Genomic DNA, 18907 nt, shown 5'->3' on the forward strand with positions numbered 1-18907 from the left:
AAAAAACAAATTATGTAATCTGGCAACACTGTAAACAAGTAACACAAATTTGAATTCTTCATTGAAATTATTTGATAAAAATTAATAAGTTCAAGAAACAAACATACTTTTGTTGATGTTTATCGACCTCAAGTTGAACATAAACAAACCAGAGGACACTCCCCAACCCTTTGCTAACAACACAACTGCATCATCGCAACGTTGATACAACGTCGTCTATCGTTGATACTTTATCATGTAACAAACAAAGGATAGCAACAATTTAATGTAAACAAAATCAACTATCAGATAAACAAACAACAAAACACATAAAATCATCAAATTAATCAAAACTGAAGTCTTTCAACCATCATCAGTGGAATCCTTGTGGGTGATGTAAATGAGATCACGATAGTAATCGCCATCACAATAGTTACAATCAACCACGATCTTCAACTTCTATAAAAGACAAAGCGAATAATTAAATTAAGGAAGTTTCTTGGTTGTTGAATCAATGTCATGTTGACGCAAATAATTTACGTTGATTTAATGTTCATTGACGTAGAATCAACGAGAATAACAAACCTTGGTGATTGTAGGCTACCATAGGCTAGCTAGGCTACATCACCAGAAGCAAAATAATCCTGAGGTTAGAGTTTGATAGATGTTACGTTAGATAACGTTGATACAATGTAACTCTCACTTTGTTGTTCAACCTATCCAGAGCTTTTTGCAACTTGGATCGTTCTTTCTTGTTCGGATTTCTCCCCGCCCTCTTCCCACGATTGTCATGAAGGGAATCTATCACCACAACTTCTTCCTCGACCTTATCAAATACATCGATGACGTCATCGACATGTAGGCGGTTGCCAAGGAGATCCAACTCAACAATCTAAACACAAATAATTATGATGCAACAATTCAATCATGTTGTTGGTTGTGACGTTTCGTTTAACTGGGACTACCTAATGTAACGTTGAATTATTACAGACGTTAAAACAACGTAATGCGACGTTGAATCAACGTAACAACTGACCATGAATCAATGTGTTGGTTATAAAAGTTAAACAAGACTCACGGATCCAGGCATTGATTTGATCGCCTCCTTCCATGGAAGGAATTGATTGGAATCCATGAAGCACCAGAACAGATGAAGCTTTCCAAGTCGCGTCGGCATCCGCTTGAGGAATGACGTCACTGCATGGATGTCATTCTGGGTGTCGGTTGAATCCATCCATATCCACCCTCCATCAAAATGACTTCCTGCTGTGACTGTCACTTCCTCGTTGTTGCCTTCCCGAAGGATCTTTGTAATGGTGATGATGGAACGACGTTCATTGTCAACTAACAATGCAGGAACAATATCAATCAATATTAGCTCGGCTAACCAGGTTGTCATCTAAAACCACAGTTTGATTCTAACCATAAAATAAACAAACATTGAACACAAGTTGTTTACTAAAAAACAAAACATTAATTCATTTATATCGCAAACAAAAACATAAACAAATTATTTTGAACAAAACTTTCAGGTTTGAGTCAAAGTCTAATTTGAAAATAACCTGAGTAGACTTTTGTGAGCTGGTCACAAAATCACAAATTTTGTCTTCAACGGCTTCGAAGTTTTATCAAAATAGGATAAAATACTTAGGCTAGCTTTGCAGGTGGAAACTAAACTTTTGTTAAAACATTAAACTAACCAGAGCTTGCAAATTATAATAAACTTTGATTTCTTTTTCGATAAATCTTCGAAGCAACTTCACAACTTGATCATGAAAACTTTGAACTTGATAATAAAAATTTCCCAATCAGACATTTCTTGCTGCAGTTCAATCCAAGCTGATGTTTCTTCAAACTCAGAACACACGACAGAAACAAACTTTTAAACATTTGTCAGATGAAACCAAGCAGAATGATGACAGGATTGAAAGCAGAAACCAACCATTTCCTGCTGCAACTGAATCTAAACAGATCCGTTCTTCTCAACCTCTAAAAACAAAATGGCTGTCGCCTGCTGATTTGCGCGGGAGTTTTGTGTAGAGTTGCCAAATACATTGAATTGCAAAGATAAACAGTACAATAAAGTTGCAAAACTAAACCTGTTGAAAAAAAACAACTTCAGGTTTTATTAAAAATAAAGTAAAAATGATGATCAATTTGTGAGTTAAGTTGCAAAAAATACGCGCATACTTACAAAGCAAACAAGTTTAAGCTTGCGAATAAAATGTAAATTTGGCAACTCTGTGAGCAACCACATATAAATTGTCGTCTGCAGCTTTTGCGCGGGAGTTTTCTGCGTAGAGTTGCATAGAAAAAAAACAGTATTCACCAATAAATCCAAGTAGAAAACTAGAAATCAGTGCCAGAAAAAAATTATCACTTGGATATTTGATTGGGTTCACTTTAAATTAAGCCATTTTTTAATTTATTTTATAATAATTAAATTTCATGTTTCTAAAAGAAGAATTAACGTCTTCTCAATTCAGTGAGCCATAGCACTGAGCATAGCCGTACGAGACCAAACCATTTTGGGGGGGCAGAAAGTAAATTTGCCCAAATGTGCACGCTTTTATAGAAATTGCCCAAATATAATGTATGCGGTGCATGATAACAGTGAAAAAATAACATAACAAGTGTTAAGATCACCAGCAGTGGCGTAGCCAGTAATTTTGAAAGGGGGGGTTGAGGGCATGTTTCGCTTATGACGACAGCCAGCAACGGAGGTCTGGGGGGCCTCCCCCAGAAAATTTTGAAAAATTACTTTGAATTTGGTGCATTCTGAGAGTATTTTCAACAAAAATGTGGTTATGAATATTCCTGTAAAATGGTGCTGTCCAGTGGCATAGCAAAAGGATAAGATCATGTTTTCTTCTGTATTTTTCGGAAATAAAGCTACAATTCTCTATGTTTTCTTGTTGCTAATTCCTGGCTGACATATTTGAATGTTTGGTAATGGCACAACTCGCTCTTTGCAATACCCCTCCCCCCCCCTGGCTAAGCCACTGATCACCAGCTAGCTAGAATTTCTTACCAAAGTAATCAAGATAGAACAACTGAATTCATCTTTGAAGAGCATGGTAAGTAGGAGTAACAAATATTGTTTTACACACCAACAATAATAAACAGGGCCGCTTAAATATTCAGTTGTGTTGTCATAAAAGACTCAGAAAAATAAACATTGCAGGAAATCGGCTCAGGGCGACCATGCGGATTCAGAAAAAAGTACACAACAATAGAGAAATTATAATTAAATGTAATAAAACACAGACATATATACTATTTTTGTTCAAATAAACTTTGTTCAATCAATTAAAGTAGTTTTGATGATACAAATTTTAGTACAAAAATAAAAAGGTCTGGCAGCACTACTTCTAAAAATATAGTTAGGCTAGGTAATTTGATGACAAAAATAACTAAGTTTAATATATTCTAAGTTTGCATCAGGGATGGAGGAACCACGTGGGCCTCGTGGGCCTAGGCCCACCTACTTTATTTTCTGGGTGGGCCTGGCCCACCCACTTTTGAAAGTCAAATTTCTTTGAAAAGGTAGTGAAAACGGCAAATTAGAGAAGGAGATCCAAAAAAAGCTCTGCATTCATTTGATACATACTAATTTGATTACACAGGCCAACAAAACGATTTTGGCCCAAAAGGTGAAAGTCATTTTAGAGTATTTCAGTCCCCCTGATTCCAAAAATGCACTTAGTTTTTTCGAATTTTCGAAACTACCGGTACCAGGAATTGAATTTCGAACCAAGATTAAGTTTACTTCACAGTGTAGATTCAAACGATCTGTTATAGCCTGATGCTGCGGGTTCTTTTTGGCAATATCAAATTACACTAGCTTTCGGAGCACAGTTCCCTAGTCATGTGTTATGACGAATGGTGTTGAAGTCAGTGAGTGGTTGACTTCAACAACTCACTGACTTCAACACCATTCGTCATAACACATGACTAGGGAACTGTGTTCCGAAAGCTAGTGTAATTTGATATTGCCAAAAAGAACCCGCAGCATCAGGCTATAACAGATCGTTTGAATCTACACTGTGAAGTAAGCAACGATCATGCTGCTAAAAGCGAAACTCATTCAACTACAAGATTAAGTTCTTCCGTAACAAGGATAAAATTGTAAGCAGCTTCTTTATTAAAGAACACAACTTTGTATTCTGTAATTAGGCTATATAAATGGCCTTCGTACCTTGATGGGTGTTGCTCAGTATAGTAAGCCTACCATAATAAAGAATTGTGTTTGTTCATCGATGGCTTTGTTTTGCTTAATGCTTATTCGTCTAGTTTCTTAAGCAAAACAATGTAGCCTACCGTATGTATTTTATTTGTACTTAGTAGCTTAGTTAGTAGGCCTGATATTGTTGAAGTCAACAAATATATTAAAGTTATATATTCTACATCTTGTATTCTAAGGCTTGCTTCACGTCGTATTTTGATTGTTACTAGGCCAGTAGCCTAAACGTTAAATAGCCGTTTGTTTGGGTTGTAATCAACGTGATTGGTTTCAAATGGCGTTTATACAACTGAGAAAAGTGCCTGGGATTACTTTCAGTTTTGTCTATATAATAAACGACGCGATGTTAAATCTATAGGGGCTCAAAATTGTAAAAAAAAGTTTTTGCTGTAGGCTATCTTAAAAATTAGAGCCAATTCGAAAAAAACAAGTGCGGAATCAGGGGCCTCGAAATACCCTAAAATGACTCTCACATGCCGTGCCTTTAAAAAAAATTTTTGTTTGCCTGTGTTATCTTTGATAGCTCAATGCTGATATCTAATCTTCAAACTTTTCTGTTGAGCCCACTGTTGATGGGCAGTGGGTGTGGTTGCGTGTGATTGGTGAAGTAATCTATAAATCAATCTAATTGTTCTCCAAGGTTAAAACAATGATATCATTACATATTATGCAGTGCATGCACGTAGGCCTACTGTATAATGCTGCAGATTATTTCAGGTATACTGTATAGGCCTACTGTATAATGCTGCAGGATTTATTTTAGGTATTATAACTGTGTGTGTATATATTGCCTTTTTATTTGTGTGTACATCGCCATATTTTGTACAGCGCTACAGAGCAATTTAACAATTTTGTAATTTGTTTGGCCAAATCGGGCCTAAAAACGAAAAATTTTTGCTGGCTGGCACACAATGCAATCATGAAACACAATGCATAAGCGATTGGAAGTAGGCTATTAGGAATGCAGCAATGTTATGGGGGATCTGGGGGGCGAAGCCCCCCAGAAGTTTGAATAACTTTGACTGCTACGCCTTTGGGCCCACCTACTTTTAAAATGGTTCCTCCATCCCTGGTTTGCATACAGACGGTAACGTAGGATTCAAAGAAACCAATTAGCCTAACAGTACGTATTTACATTGATTCAATGTCTGAATATTGAATAATATTCAATCATCGGATTTGCAGAAGGCTTCGTTGGATTTTCAAAAAATCGCCGAATAGGAAACTCGCTGAAAAAGGCTCTCGCCTAATAGGGAACTCGCCGAATAGTAGCAGAACCTTTTATAAAAGTAACCAAACAAAGCTAAGCAACACCTTAACATTACAGTACTTTACATGTTTTTGTTAAATGTTGTGGTGTTGCTTAGCTATGTCCATTTATGGTTGTAAAAGTACTGTGACCTCCCCACCCGAATTGTTTTATAAAAGTAGGCTATTCACCAGATTTATATAAATTCATATTTTGTAGTTGCCCAAATCAAGATGATGCATTTATGGATATTATGAAAAAAATTAAAGACTTTGTAAATTTTGATGCGAGGCAACTGCATCATGCCAATTTGGGCAGTTTTATAAATAGACTATGATCAGATAATTTCATATTTTTTTGTTGCCCAAATCTAAACGATACAGTTATGTAAATGGGAAAAATTAATGAATTTGTTCATTTTGGGGAAACTGCCTCGCGCTAATTTGGGCAGTTGCATAAACAGACTAATCAGTTTCATCAAATAATTTCATGTTTTTAGCTGCCCAAATCAACACGATGCATTTGTGAAAATTAATAAAATTAACTGTATATATAGCAAATTTTGTGTTTTGATTTGGGCAGTTTCACAAAAGTATTAGAGACATATTTTGGTGGCTGCCCAAATTGGCATGATGCAGTTGGTTAAATGCATTTCGTACTATAGTTTGATCACCATGCAATTTAATACATCAATACGGGTGTGCCAAATGAAAATTTTGCGGCACATTTCTTGTGCAAATAAGAGGCTGTACTTAGTTTGATAGGTAAAAGATATTAATTTATAGTTTTTCATAATTCATGCACTTTTGTAGCTTTTATATAGCAATTTTTGCTCTAATAATTTCAAGATTTTGCCCGAATTCGCGACGTTTTGAAACAACAGGGGGGGCGGCTGCCCCCCCTGCCCCCCTGGCTCGTACGGCTATGGCACTGAGAGTGGCCGTAGACATTTATCCCTGCAGCAGCGTATTGATTGATTGAATCTTTATCCTCGGACTAGGAAAGCTTCTTGCAGAGCTTAATCCTGACAGTTTCGCATACTTGTAGAGGTTTTGTTTGTTTGCTATATCTTTATCCTGCATTGCGAGAAAGCGGACTTGAGCGCTATGCATCGGTGTACGCTTTCCGACGTACACCTGACCCACGCTGCAGCCGACGGCAATGTCTGTTTCCGGTTGTCTACTCTACTTATGACTTCAATTTGGTACTACCCATTACTCGAAATCGATCACTGGGTAGAGGCAATTATCGTAAAGTTTCTTGCCCAGAGAAACAACAGCAAGTGCGGGTGGCTGGAGTCGTACATGCAGGCTCTCGACTGCGAGCCCTACGCGCTAACCACTCGGCCACTGCCGCCGACGCTCGGCCACGCTCGGCTTTGAATCACTGACGCAGGTCCGGCCACCGAGATTGACAGAGTGAAGTTTCCGAATGTTGAAGTCTTGTTGCAGGGGAATTATTCCACCCATTAGATGCCGCTTAATGAAGAGCAGTCCTTTACGTGCGTTGCTCAAGCATACACACCCGAGAGTCGAACTAGCGGCGCTTAATCTTGAAGATTCTTCGTTCCAGAAGTCACGCGCTAACCAACTGAGCTATCGTATTATTTATGATTCTAAGGGGAATCAAGGGCTATAGTCGAAGGGTCACCACTCCACAACCGACGGTATGCCTTTAACAGAGGCGTAGGTTAACAGGTAGAAAAATAGTTAGGCTATCCCAGGCCTGGCTAACCCGCGGCTAGCAAGAGTTCCTTTCCCCAGTTTTATGCGGCTCTTACGTACAATATACTACATACAGTAACTCACTTCAGTCTACCTCCTAAAAATCCACAGGAAGTAAGTCTAACTTGTGTTTGAACTATTGAATTTGGACAACGTCATAAAGCCTGTGACGAAAATCGTCAACTACTGTATGTTCGCACTCACGTGATCAATCACCAGCATTAAAAATCTCATCACTGAGTTGAACCAAGAGCTGCTGGGTGACCTGCTGCTAGAGTATGCTCTAAGATGGCTGTCAAGCCAGGTAGGCTCTCGCGTCTTTCAGCTTTGCTATGTCGCGGAACTGTTCATCACAGAAAAGAACTATTCCGAGCACTCGGGATCTTCAGTAGATTATGGATCAGATCTTTTGGTTGAACCAATGCGAGGTCGATCGGAATTTTCATGATAAATTAAAATGCTCCCTGACCTGGTGCAAAGCGTGTTCGCGATTGTCAATAAACTGAAACTGCATTTACAAAATGGAGATTTGTCACATTTTATCACTCTGCTAAAAGCCAGTGAGAAAGTCACTAACATCGCTCTGAATAAGCAAAGTGTTAGATAGCCTATGCAACATTGCTTGAAACCTTGGAAGAGATATGGCGATGTTAGTGTGTCCATGTGTATGATGCGAGTGTAGCTCTTTGCGGTTTGTGAAGTAAAAAATTAGTTCTTGGCCATTAACTGGCTGGCCACTAGGCTAGCTCAAAATCTCGAAAAAAATGTTTTTTTCTTTTAAATCTTTCGTCAGTTTGTAATATTGTTCCTTTTGGTAAATGTATCTCCTACACCAAATTTCACAAAAAAATATTAACGTTTGACCCTGGTTCACCTGGTTTGAATTTTTTCAAAATATTGAGTTTTCGCTTATCCCTGAAACCGCTCACTCACTACCTTCTAATGCATTCTAGCATCTTAATGGACACAATAAGAGGCAGTAACACAAACTTGTAGCAAGCAAAGTAGTTTAATTAGCAACTCCATGAACACTGACAAGCTAGTAGCTACTAAGTACAAACAAAGTGCATAGACCTACATTGTTTTGCTTAACAAACTAGACAAATAAGCAAAACAAAGCTATCGGTGAACAAACGCAATTCTTTATTATGGTTGGCCTACTGAGCAACACCCGTCAAGGTACGAAAGCCATTTATATAATTATAGAATACAAAGTTATGTTCTTCAGCATAGGCGTAGCCAGGGAGGGGGGACGAAAGGGGTCAAGGCCCCACAAATTTTTAAATTTTGGATTCCGAAGTTGAGCCCTTTGTTGAAAACATAAAAAAATTTGTAGAAATTTATAACGTTTTCCAAGACATCTGGCTATTAACACCCCCAAGGATTTGTTTTAGACACACAGAAAGACACCAATAAATTTTGCAAATCGTAAATCGCGCAAAATTTACGCGATTTACGTTTCTTTTAACTAATTTGTGGGGCAATTTCAGAATGGCTTACTCTGTTGGGTTTTTGTGTAATTATTGAGTTTTTGTGTTGCTGTTTTTGGTGTTCTCTAATTTTAGACGCAGTTTTTGCCCGTTTGTGTGTAATAGCTACCGTACCTTTAATAAGTTAATAGCTGTTTATCTGCTAATAAATTTCATACAAATATTACCCTGAAAGCGTTTCCAGAAAGCGCTATAATCCATTATTTGAGTGTAAATTTGCAAAAATTTTGCCCCCGGACCCCCTAGTATACGCGTGCCTTCGGCACGCTCTAACCCCCCACCACTTCTATTGATTCCCATGCTCAACCCACCAGGATACGCCACTGCACATCAGGTGGCGATGTCTTAAATCAAACACTTTGTTGTTCTCATCATTTCATCAAATATTTGGCCCCCCCCAAAAAAAAAATTCTGGCTACGCCACTGTTCTTCAGTGAAGTAGCTGCTTAGAATTTTATCCTTGTTGCGGAAGAACGTTATCTTGGCCTCGGAGTCAAGAATGCCACGTTGATCGAGATGAGGAGCCAAGATTCCAGCTACCACTTTTGATAACTAAACCTTTAACTACTACAAGTAGGTGGTAGAAATGGTTTTGAGAAAAAAACTTGACCTTGCTCCAAAACATTACTGAAGGTATTGAGGTTACTCTCAGTCATGCCCGTTTTCCTATTGTTTCAAGCAAATCACCCCTTGAAACAAGAGAGGGCAAAGAAAAAACAGAAATAGCAACGTCCACGCAACGGCTGCCTTGCACACTCCATGATGTTCCAACTTGTTTTGAACATGCTCACCGTACAGAAGTATCAATTTTCATGTGATTCCACGGCTCTCTTTATGCCATGGCCCTCTGAACTTCTTCTTAGCCTTGAGCCCATCAGAAACGGGTTTGAGTGCAATGTTTGCATACTTTAGGAGGAATCCAAGACTTATCTTGATCCCCCAGCTTCATGTCAAAGTAATAATAATGCTTGTTTTTATATAGCGCTGTATCTATCGCAGAATGTGTTGGTCCTCTGGGTTGCCTCATGCAGTAAAATGTATCTGGGTTGTTTGTACAGCATTATCCTTGTCAAAGGCATATTTTATTAACCTATATGCCATTTATTAGCCTATAGACCAGAAACAGAACTTCTTGCAGCAAAGACTTGGCCTTAGCAAAAGCTTAGAATAAAATTTCATTTGTACAAGTATCCATTTCAGTAGGCCTACCTTTTCAATATGAGGGTGCATTCATAAACACACGACTTTCGGGCTATTTTTCTTATGATGTAGGCCTACTGATTTTCAACTGCTTTCATTGAGTATTTATGTCACCCTTACGTTAATCACAGTTCATTTCAACCCTTGCTTGCGTTTTGAACTTTCGTAAGATATCAACCAATTGAACTAGACAAGAGCAATTATGACATCATAATGGTAAACAGGGCTAAAAATAAGTAATTTGCTAATTGAAATCTTTGAATATAACGATTTCAAATATATTTTCATCGTCGAATATCTCGAAAACTAGAGCCAATTCGAAAAAACTAAGTGCATTTTTGGAATCAGGGGCCCTGAAATACTCTAAAATGATTCTCTCATTTTGTGCCCAAATTTTTTTTGTTGGTCTGTGATTATAGATTCACTGACCGCGAAAAGGCTGTAAAATCAACTAAAGTGACACTAAAAGCATGCACTATTAGTGACTCTCAGACTTGGAGCAGGGTGAAGATGTTCTATGTGGAAGTTAACAGAGGAAGTGACCTCAAAATCACGTGGTCAAATTTTGAGAAATCCCCTGTTCAGATACTGCTAAACCACTTCAAAATGTATTAATTTTTTGAAAAAATTCAGAATTTCTCCTTGGGTGAACCAGGGTCAAAGGTCAAAACCCAACAAAAATGTTTGGTTTGCAAATACCAGTGAGCAAAATGGAACATTATTCCAAACTGACAAAAGTTTTAAAGAACATTAAGGAAAATGAGCCGCCCTACTGGCCACCCCTTGGCTATCTTATAGAAAAATCTTGTTATTCCGCAGAATCACTTCAACTCAACTCTACATGGTCTTACTCCCCCAAAGAATTGGGTTTTATTACCTGAATGTGACCTAAGAGACCACGCTTTATCCACTTTGGTTGTATAGCACTTTTGTTGTATAACAGATCTGACCAGATCTGGATCAGATAAAGTGGCTCTCTGGGCAAGGCCGTTGACAGGATTTATCGGGCCCGGTACCAATTTCTTTTCAGGCCCCCTTCATCGACAATGTTATGAATATAAAGGTTGTGCACAAACTTTTATTGGTGTCGTTTAAGCATGGTCATGTAACAAATCTTGCGCAATCTTAAAATTTCTTGAACCGCAAAACTTACTATCTCTTCCTAGCGGTTGCATTTTTGAACTTTTATTTGTCAGATGGCGCTAGAGTATTACTTTTCAATTCCATTGATGTTTCACTGGTCATTCTAGGCTCACCAAAAGAGAATTTACAGCAAAGGTAGTGCAGACAGTCAGAAAGCTTTCAATTCGATTTCGGAAAGGTGTTTGGGCCTAGGTCAAACATTTGCTGATTGCTGCAATCGGAAAATCGGTTTTGGTCTAATTATTAGTGCAGAAATAGGGATAGTAATCTTCTTAACTGTGCCATTACAGTTTTTGAATTTGAACAAGTATTAACTTGTTTATTTTGAAATTCGTGTTTCGGGTAATATTCGTGATTAGGGAAATCACTATGCTAGACTAAATGCTTATTTTACTGTTTGGTGGCAGAAGTGGCTATTTTACCACCAGAAAGCTGAAGTGGGCCCGGTACCCAGAAGGGAGCCCGGTACTTTACCATCTGACTGCTGAAAGGACTTTTTTAACCTCTGATGGCAATTCCTTTAGATGTGGTTTTATTAAGATCTTGATAATGTTTGAAGTCGCGGGGAATTTTTTAAATCCGGGCCCCTTAAATATTCCGGGTCCGGGTCCAAAAGTACCACCTAGACCCCCCTGTCAACGCCCCTGTCTCTGGGAGGTTACCTCAAAACTAAAAATCATTTTTAGCATAAAAAACCATGTTGAACAGGTAAAAACATTTAATTACCTGCCAAAACTTTTGGTGTTTTCTTATACAGCTCTGAAATGAATGCTTTCTGCTTTTGGAACTTTTTACCTGAAAGAAATCACATTCTCATGAAAATTGTGACTTCCAACCGTCACCTTTGTCGAACTACAGCAGGATTCGGGAACACATGGCCCACGAGCCATATATGGTTCTTTTGATGACGCCATCTGGCTTGCAGATAAATCAAACCTTTTAAAGTTCGGATGTAGCCTAATTCTACCCTGAACCATTCGTACCCTCATTTTGTACCCTGAAAAAATCGAGAAATAATTGAAAAAAGCCAACATAGCACACGGATCGGAGTTTCCGCTTAACTATAATTTTAAAATTTTTACCTCAAAACTAGTAAAACATTTTTAGCATACAAAACTTTGTTGAACAGGTAAAAACATTTACTTACCTTTCACAACTTCTTGAGTTTTCTTATACAGCTCTGAAATAAATACTTCCTGCTTTTGCAACTTTTTACCTGAAAGAAATCACATTCTCATGAAAATTATGACTTTCAACCGTCACCTTTGTAGAACTACAGCAGGAGTCGGCAACACCTGGCCCGCGAACCATATATGGCTCTTTTGTTGACGTCATCTGGCTCGCAGATAAATCAAACCTTCTAAAGTTCAAAATGCAAAGTTTTAACTCAACTTTTCACCTCTATTTAAAACTGAAAATACGATCAAAATGCACTAGATTAATGTAATTTTTGACTATTGTCTAAACCAGGGGCGGTAAATAGTTGGTCGCGAGACCATTCACTCTAGGTCGCCTCACAGTTTAAACTTACTATAAATATAACTTGTTTGGCTAAAATAAATATTCTTTGATGGGATAAGTTTTGTACAAAATTGTACAAGAAAATTTATACTAGTTTCAATGGCAGTAGTAGCCCCCGCTTATTAAAACCAATTTCGTCCGTTTGGGAATTCCCGATTGTATAAGAGTGACAGAGAATAATTCCCCGCTTAACAGGCCCATCCGCTTATTAGCCAAAAATAGTCAGGTTTCGATGTGGGCTTGATAAGCGGAGACGATTGTATTGAAATTGATACTAAAGTACAAATTATATTGCACAAAATTATATGCTTCCAAAACGTTTGGGTCACGAATATTTAGAACGATTGTTTCTTGGGTCGTGCCTACAAGTATTTGCAAACCCCTGGTCTACACCAGTTCTTGTTTTGACCACCCCTTTCTGGTGGTTTCGCAGACACCTAGACTTTTTTTCTGAAATCCATATCTCGTCTTCTGACGGAAACAAATGTTCCACAAGTTTCGATTGATGACATTGACAAAGTGATATCATGAGTTACATGTTGGTACACAAGATCAATAATCAGTAAATGCTGATTTAATGTTTTTCTATAAACTGCGTCGAAAATCAAAATTTTACGACTTTTAGAAGGAATTTCTCCCTTTTTCATTTGTAATCAATGTTTTTTTGCAATCACAGAAACGTCAAAAGTATGGATGTTAATAGGCTGCTGACGAACGTTTGGATTTCTAAATTAAGTATTGATGAACAATCTGTTGTCTCAAACGAATTAAGTTAAACATATAGAGTAGACCTCCCCAATCCCCGGACTTTCTTCTGTTTTCTTCTATATTGTGACTTTTCAAACCATCTACCTCAGGACTTAATTTATTCTCCTCGTCGTCTTCTGATGTCATCTTCCCAATAAATTAAGTCCTGAGGTAGATGGCTGAGAATCTGCATTAATCTGTAAAAAATGTCTTGTTTATGCATACGTATCAAAATTAATAGGTATGTTACTTTAAAAATCATTAGGCTGTTAAGCATACTGGGAACAAACATACATCACACTTTATTACTTTTATTCGATTCTTCAATGCATAATTCTTGAAGCGTTTCAACCTCTTTCTATCAAGGGGTCCAAGAGATGCTGGTTGGTTTGTTTCAAGTAATTTAAGAAACTGTATATCTTCTGCCTTATCTTCTGGTAGCAATGTTTTGTTTTTGTTAATAAGATTTTCGGCATTTTTAGCAGATATCATAAATCGTGTTGTCAGTGTTTCTCGAAATTTAATTAAGGCAGCAGATTCCTTTTTGGCATGTTTGTATATCTTGTATTCATCAACCAAATGAATAATTTTGTTTTGGATATTTTGTTTTGTCATCAGTGGAATGCAAGCAGGCTGCCATACTTTTGCTAGACATACTGCTGTATCCCAAGCTGCTTCCCAGATGATAGATGTTGCTTGAAGATGATATATGTATTTCGGAAGAACATCTCCAGTAGTTGGTCCAAATTGTCCTTTCTTAAACTGTTTTAAAGGCTGCAAATTACCAAGCAAACCATCATTGATCATTTTACTCTACCTCAGCTCCATGAATACACACAGAATATTAGACAGTAGAAGTGTATACAATACGTTACATAATCATACAAGATACAAGTAGAAAATGCTAACTGATCAATAGTGAAACCTGAAATGCATTACAGAAGGTGATCGTAAAGTTCAGCTGACTTAATCCATTTTTTGCCACATGATTTAGATACATAGACTACATTATGCTGGGTGAGAGATGCTATTGAAATTGTGGCAGACCGTGACCATCTTGCACTTGATCAGAGCTCTTTCCGAGCAATGAAGCGTTTATTCTAACATCAAGTGCAATGGGTACCCAGATGTTAGCTACATTGAGATGATCGGTTTCACGTTATACTGTATATGACTCCAGGCATTTAACGTTTGTGGTGCCTAAGGAATACATCTCGTTGTAGGAATGAAACGACTGCGACAAAATCATTCATGCATGACTGTTCGTATCAATTTTTTAATAACTTTTTTTCTGTGGCTCTGAGACACTTTTAATGTATTTTTTAAACTCCTTACCCCCAAAAACCCTTTGCCAGCAACTTTCACCATTTTTCTAGTATCAGTTGGCAATAAATTAACAAAAATCAGTCATGCGTGACTGTGTAATCTGGGTACTTAAACGGTCATAACTCTGGTACCGATTGTCCAATTTTAATATATTTTTTTTCAAATTCTTCAGCTGAAGAAGTGCTTTCAGATAATCTAAATATCAGCATACTAGGTTAAAAGTAAAGGGGTTTTAAAGAGGATTTTTGTAATTTTAATGAAAAGTTGTTGCTAAGCAACGACGAATAACTTCCAAGACGTTGATCGAAAAAAAATTTTATGCATATTTTTGAAATCAGCATTGAAAACCCATGTAGAAAAGTCACAATATAGAAGAAAACAGAAGAAAGTCCGGGGATTGAGGAGGTCTAAAATAGAGTCTTTAAAAAAGATTTAACTTTTATCTGACATATTTTTAAGCAGAAACCAAACCTTTGTGAGACCAATTTTTAAATGTAATTTTTCGATCATGCTGAAAATTCAAAAGCTTTTACAGACATCTGAAAATGCTTCAAGGACACCTTGAGTGCTTTCGGACCCCTGGTCTAAACCATTGGGCCCTGGTCTAAACCATCGGACCCCTGGTCTAAACCTTGAGAACCGCTGGTCTGAAATAACTGTTCCTAACATTTTTCGGTGCTGGGCCAAGTTCGCCATTTTATCAGCGTCGGTGGGTAGGCTATTTCAAGTACGGTATTGAAAATGCAACACGCACAAAAGTAATCACTTCGGACCAGACTTTGGGGACAGCTGACCTAGCGACCTAAACAATATTCCTACTTGAAGCGATTTGTGACGTCCGGAATGTTGATTGAGTTGACAATTGCGTCAGTGGTGACGTAGATTCTACTGAAGGAGGTTGGTTGATTGCAGTGCTCGATTGATCTGTCAAAATGGAACACGATGTTGAAAAAGCAAAATAAATAAACTTCTTGCTCTTGATGTAATGTTAGTGCTCATACACAAACCATTCCCCACAATGAAATACACTGCACTTGAACCAGCTGCGTGGTGGAAACGCCCGGAAATAAAGATTGTCGGCAAATATGAACGATCAACTAGCCCAGTGGTTCTCAAAGGTAATCTTACTTGAAGCAGACAAGCAAGCAAACACATGTTGTCCTTGTCACAATATAATCGCAAAATATCTAGCTGATATTCCTACTTGATGCAATCTGTGAAGACGAAGGTGATGATTGCGTCAGTGCTGACGTAGATTCATCTGAAGGGAGCTTGTTACCTGCAGAGCTTGATAGATCTGTAAATTAAATAAAGAGTTGTTGTTAGTACTATAACTTTTTTATAAAATGACATCAAGGCATAATGATTTATCTGTCAATTAGAATTTGTTTAAGGAGTATAACTTATTGCAATGAGACTTTCCATAAAGTTGACAAATCATATCTTAACTAATTATAATGAAAAGAAGCGCAATGATATAATTTGCTGTTAGTTTTATGATGAATAGTCTGTTGATAAAATATAAATTTACCTTTGTTCATGATCGGATCCAAAAGGAGTCCGGCCGTGAATTGGACAACAACAGACCAGTGACCCTCCAGTAAGTTATTTTGAACGAATAATTTGAAATCAGGTAATGACATTTCACGACAGATGTACAAAGCACTGAAGTACTCCTGGAAGGTCTGGTGACTGAAATATAAGCGATGTTGCCCTTCTAGAAGTGCATATTCTCTATTTGCTCCCATTAGAGTGACGACAAGATCTTGAACTTTTTCACTGGTGAGACTTTCTTTTATAAGATCGTCTTTTGTGATTAACACGGTTCCTCTGTTTGTTGCTTCATACGCGATTTTGGAAAGTCTGGTGACAATATCATCTGATATCGAAATCTCAGCGTGTCCAGAGTTTTTAAGATTTTGTAATACAACATGAAAAATTCTGGTCATCGTGGATATATCAGCGAGTTGTGACGAACCAAGGGATGCTCTCACGTAGAGATGCAGCATCAGAGGGTTGTGGCAGATTGATGTCAAATGAGGAGTTTTTTCTGTAAGTTTTTTCCAAATAATCTCGGATTGTTGTTGGTCGTTGACTAAGGCGTCGAATAACGTTTTCATATTGTCAGGAGTCAGATCACGAATGAAGTAAGTGCGTTTGGGTCGGCATCTTTGAGAAATCTTAACCATAGCATGTGGTCGAGAAGTGAATATCAAGTGACAATTTTCAAGAAATTTTCCGAAACAAAGATTCGAAACAAGTTCGCAATAGTGGAGTGGAGTATCGTAACTGGATATTCCCACAGTTGCTGTCAGGTTCCAACTCACTTGATCAAATCCATCTAAAATGATGAAGCATTTGTCCGGATTGGCTCTGATCCATCCAAAAACAGAATCCTGTTTTTGGGCGCTTAAGTTGTAGTTGCAATCTCCCAACAGAAACTCTTTCAATGTCAATCGTGTGTTGCGGTCATTCATGTGCATAAAAAGCTTCTTGAGGACAAGAACATCCTCACTTTTCGCAAGTCGTCGGGCCAGGCGTCGCGATAAAGTTGTTTTCCCTGACCCAGGATATCCGATAACTGACACAAAACTGTTCTTTCGAATATCAGCAACTAATTTATCAATTTTTACTGTTCGGTCAGATTCAGATAACTTAATTCCTTGACTTGTGGGATTGTACTTGTCATCATCAGAAATGGGCTTTCCTTGGTAAAAATCAACTTGAAACATTTCAGGATAAATTTCTGGAAAACCCTCTGGTGAAATGTCAAAGTTGGAAAGATCAACGTCATATTTGCGATGAAATTGTTTGCGAGTTGCTTTTTGCACCTTTTTGAATTCTTGTGTTGAACCTTAATAAAAATTATTAAATTAAGTTCAAGACGTTAAGTTTCAAGCAGTTTTGGTTTTACTTATTTGATTGAACTTTGGGTAACTTGTTATTCAACAATCAAAATTGTTTGTAAAAATTATGTTTGGAAGTGTCGAATGGTTTTGCTGGCAACTTTACTTGTTTAGACTTTGAGTGACTTTTGTTTCAACAAAGTAAATGGAAAGTCTGATAAAGAGTCCAAACATATACAGCTAAGTATAGTGAAGATTCAGGTTCAACGTTTCATTTCTTCAATACGTCATACGTTTCATATATTGTCAGTACAATACACAAAAAGTTTGTGAAGGATTTTGTTAATTGAACCATAGGCATACGAAGCCGAGCAACGTGATCAAGTTTAACATCTTCAAGTTTATTACATTTACATAAACATAAAACTACGCAACAAATTAAGTATCGAACGTTTTCGACATCACAAGATGTCCTCTTCAGGAATAACATACATACAAATTAACTACATCTGAATAAAATACAATGGTTATTATAACCATAAACAGGAAAAAAACAAAAACTGCACAGTACTTCTGACTAGCTCAACTCAACGATAGGCTCCACGAGAATCAAAGGTAACTGCATCAAAAGGTGTTGAACAGATCACATGATGTGGTAGAAAGGCAAAGTGCGAAAAAAAAGCTAATTTTAAAATACAGAGAGCAAGAAAGATGAGCCGCAAGCATACAATTGTCTGTTCAAAGGTGGATTGTTACGTTTTATGTACAAGGCTTCTAAGATTTTAATTTGATACTCAGACCTGCCTCTGGATATGATCTCAAATTGTTTGATGGAAACGTTGTTTTTACATTCTGTACACGAGAAAATGTGATCTTTAATAACACTTTTCTGTATGGAATTCAAATTCAAGTGTTCCCCAGCTCTAGACCATAAACGTCTTGTTGATCGGTATGTCAACAAGACATTTATAGACTTTTTGATGAACAAAAAGTTGATAAATGTCTTTTTTGATATCGACTTTTTGATCGACTTTTTAACACCTTTTGATGCAGTTACCTTTGATTTTCGCAGAGCCTATATCGTTGAGTTTGAGCTAGTCAGAAGTACTGTGCAGTTTTTGTTTTTTTCCTGTTTATGGTTATGATAACCATTGTATTTTATTCAGATGTAGTAAAATTGTATATATGTTATTCCTGAAGAGGACATCTTGTGATGTCGAAAACGTTCGATACTTAATTTTTTGCGTAGTTTTATGTTTATGTAAATGTAATAAACTTGAAGATGTTAAACTTGATCACGTTGCTCGGCTTCGTATGCCTATGGTTCAACAAGACAAACTCTCTGCCGAAGCTCTATCATTTTGTTAATTGTAAATTAAAGAAACTTTAGCAATTTTACCAAAGTACCATGTTTAAGAACAGAACTGTTGGAAATAAAA

At 37.4% G+C, this 18907-nt stretch overlaps 1 protein-coding gene across 1 annotated transcript; it reads right to left on the reverse strand.

The window, feature by feature from the left end:
• Positions 1 to 212: 212 nt before the first annotated feature.
• Positions 213 to 17099, reverse strand: LOC145771730 (uncharacterized). Its single transcript, XM_082583458.1, has 8 exons — positions 16154 to 17099; positions 15827 to 15919; positions 15442 to 15546; positions 12176 to 12244; positions 11755 to 11823; positions 1058 to 1323; positions 683 to 871; positions 213 to 438 (listed from the first exon to the last, which is right to left on the reverse strand). Exons 1-8 carry the CDS (start codon positions 17097 to 17099, stop codon positions 343 to 345), a joined length of 1833 nt encoding a protein of 610 aa, XP_082439584.1. The 3' UTR covers positions 213 to 342.
• Positions 17100 to 18907: the final 1808 nt, after the last annotated feature.

This window comes from Aplidium turbinatum, chromosome 6, assembly GCF_918807975.1.
Source record: "Aplidium turbinatum chromosome 6, kaAplTurb1.1, whole genome shotgun sequence".
NCBI classification, from domain to species: Eukaryota; Metazoa; Chordata; class Ascidiacea; order Aplousobranchia; family Polyclinidae; genus Aplidium; species Aplidium turbinatum.

Bases quoted from the DNA above. Each gene is read 5' to 3' on its own strand.
- LOC145771730 (XM_082583458.1), bottom strand. From the start codon at position 17,099: ATGAATGACCGCAACACACGATTGACATTGAAAGAGTTTCTGTTGGGA. The intron at 15,920-16,153 runs GTAAATTTATAT...TTTAATTTACAG, and splicing joins GGATCCGATCATGAACAAAG to ATCTATCAAGCTCTGCAGGT. The intron at 439-682 runs GTGAGAGTTACA...TGTCTTTTATAG, and splicing joins TGGATAGGTTGAACAACAAA to AAGTTGAAGATCGTGGTTGA.